Genomic DNA, 1,403 nt, shown 5'->3' on the forward strand with positions numbered 1-1,403 from the left:
AGACGTTGATGTGGACTCCATGATGTTCAGTGACCAGTCCAGATGTTTGAATGGAGCAGATGTGTGTGTCTCTGTTGACTCTTCTTCTGTGTTTTAATGTTGCAGGTGATAAAGTGTGTGATGTTCACGTCACCTGGATCTGAAGAAGTCAGAGACAAACTCCTCCCTCTCTGAAGCGTCTGATCTCTGGAGCTCTGACTCATCATGGGGACCGTTCTGTCGCTGTCCCCCGGCTCTCGTAAGTCCGGTTACTATGACAACCGGCCCGGCTCCCTCAGCCACTACCCAAGCCTCAGCAGCCGCTCGCTCAACAGCCAGAAGGACCGCGGCCTGAAGAGGGGTCAGTCCATCTTCCTGCCGGCGCTCACGTGGAAGCGACTGGTGGCCTCCACCAAGAAGAAGGGCAACTCCAAGAAGGGCTCCGGGGGTCCGGGGCCCCTCGGCGACCCGCTCAACAACAACAACAACATCAACATCTACCAGAAGGACCCGGTGCTGCACCTGAACCGCGAGAATGTGAAGAAGTCTCTTTCGTGTGCCAACCTGTCCAGCTACGAGGGCCCGGCGGGTCTGGGTCTGGGTCTGGGCTACGGTCTAGGTCTGGGTCAGGGTCACGGGTACAGCTACAGTAAATCCCAGCAGCTGTCGTCGGTGAAGAAGGTCCCTCAGGGCGCCGTGACCTCCTCCCCGAAGCGCGTCATCGTCCAGGCGTCCACCAGCGAGCTGCTGCGCTGCCTGGGAGAGTTCCTGTGCTGCCGCTGTTACCGCCTGAAGCACCTGTCCCCCGCCGACCCCGTGCTGTGGCTGCGTGCCGTCGACCGCTCGCTGCTGCTGCAGGGCTGGCAGGACCAGGCCTTCGTCACGCCGGCCAACGTGGTCTTCGTCTACATGCTGTGCCGGGACGTGGTGGACGGAGACCTGGTGGCGTCGGAGCACGAGCTGCAGGCCATCCTGCTCACCTGCCTCTACCTGTCCTACTCCTACATGGGCAACGAGATCTCCTACCCGCTCAAGCCCTTCCTGGTGGAGGCGGGGAAGGAGGCCTTCTGGGACCGCTGCCTCGCCATCATCGACGCCACCAGCTCCAAGATGCTGCGCATCAATGCAGACCCGCACTTCTTCACACAGGTGTTCGCTGAACTGAAGAGCGAAGGCGGCTGCGCCCCCCAGGACTACAGCCGCGTGCTGGACCGGTGAGAGGAGGTCTGACCCCCCCTCCCTGCTGACCGCATGCCTTTCTGTACGTTCATACATATGTTCAGGCCCCCCCCCGCCGTGAAGGTCTGTCTCACAGCTGATTCATCTGTTCCTCAGAAACTTTGTCTGATGGTTGTCATGGAAACAAACAACAAACCTGAGTTTACATGAACTCAGGAACCATTTGTCCCACATGTCACTGACCC

The 1,403-nt window shown here is 59.7% G+C and overlaps 1 protein-coding gene across 1 annotated transcript; it reads left to right on the top strand.

The window, feature by feature from the left end:
• The first annotated feature begins 204 nt into the window (after nucleotides 1-204).
• Nucleotides 205-1,197, top strand: LOC111230504 (cyclin-dependent kinase 5 activator 1-like). The gene has a single exon (XM_022757258.1). It carries the CDS (start codon nucleotides 205-207, stop codon nucleotides 1,195-1,197), a length of 993 nt encoding a protein of 330 aa, XP_022612979.1.
• The last annotated feature ends 206 nt before the right edge of the window (nucleotides 1,198-1,403 follow it).

Source organism: Seriola dumerili, unplaced genomic scaffold, assembly GCF_002260705.1.
Source record: "Seriola dumerili isolate Sdu_G_001 unplaced genomic scaffold, Sdu_1.0 BDQW01000273.1, whole genome shotgun sequence".
Lineage (NCBI taxonomy): Eukaryota > Metazoa > Chordata > Actinopteri > Carangiformes > Carangidae > Seriola > Seriola dumerili.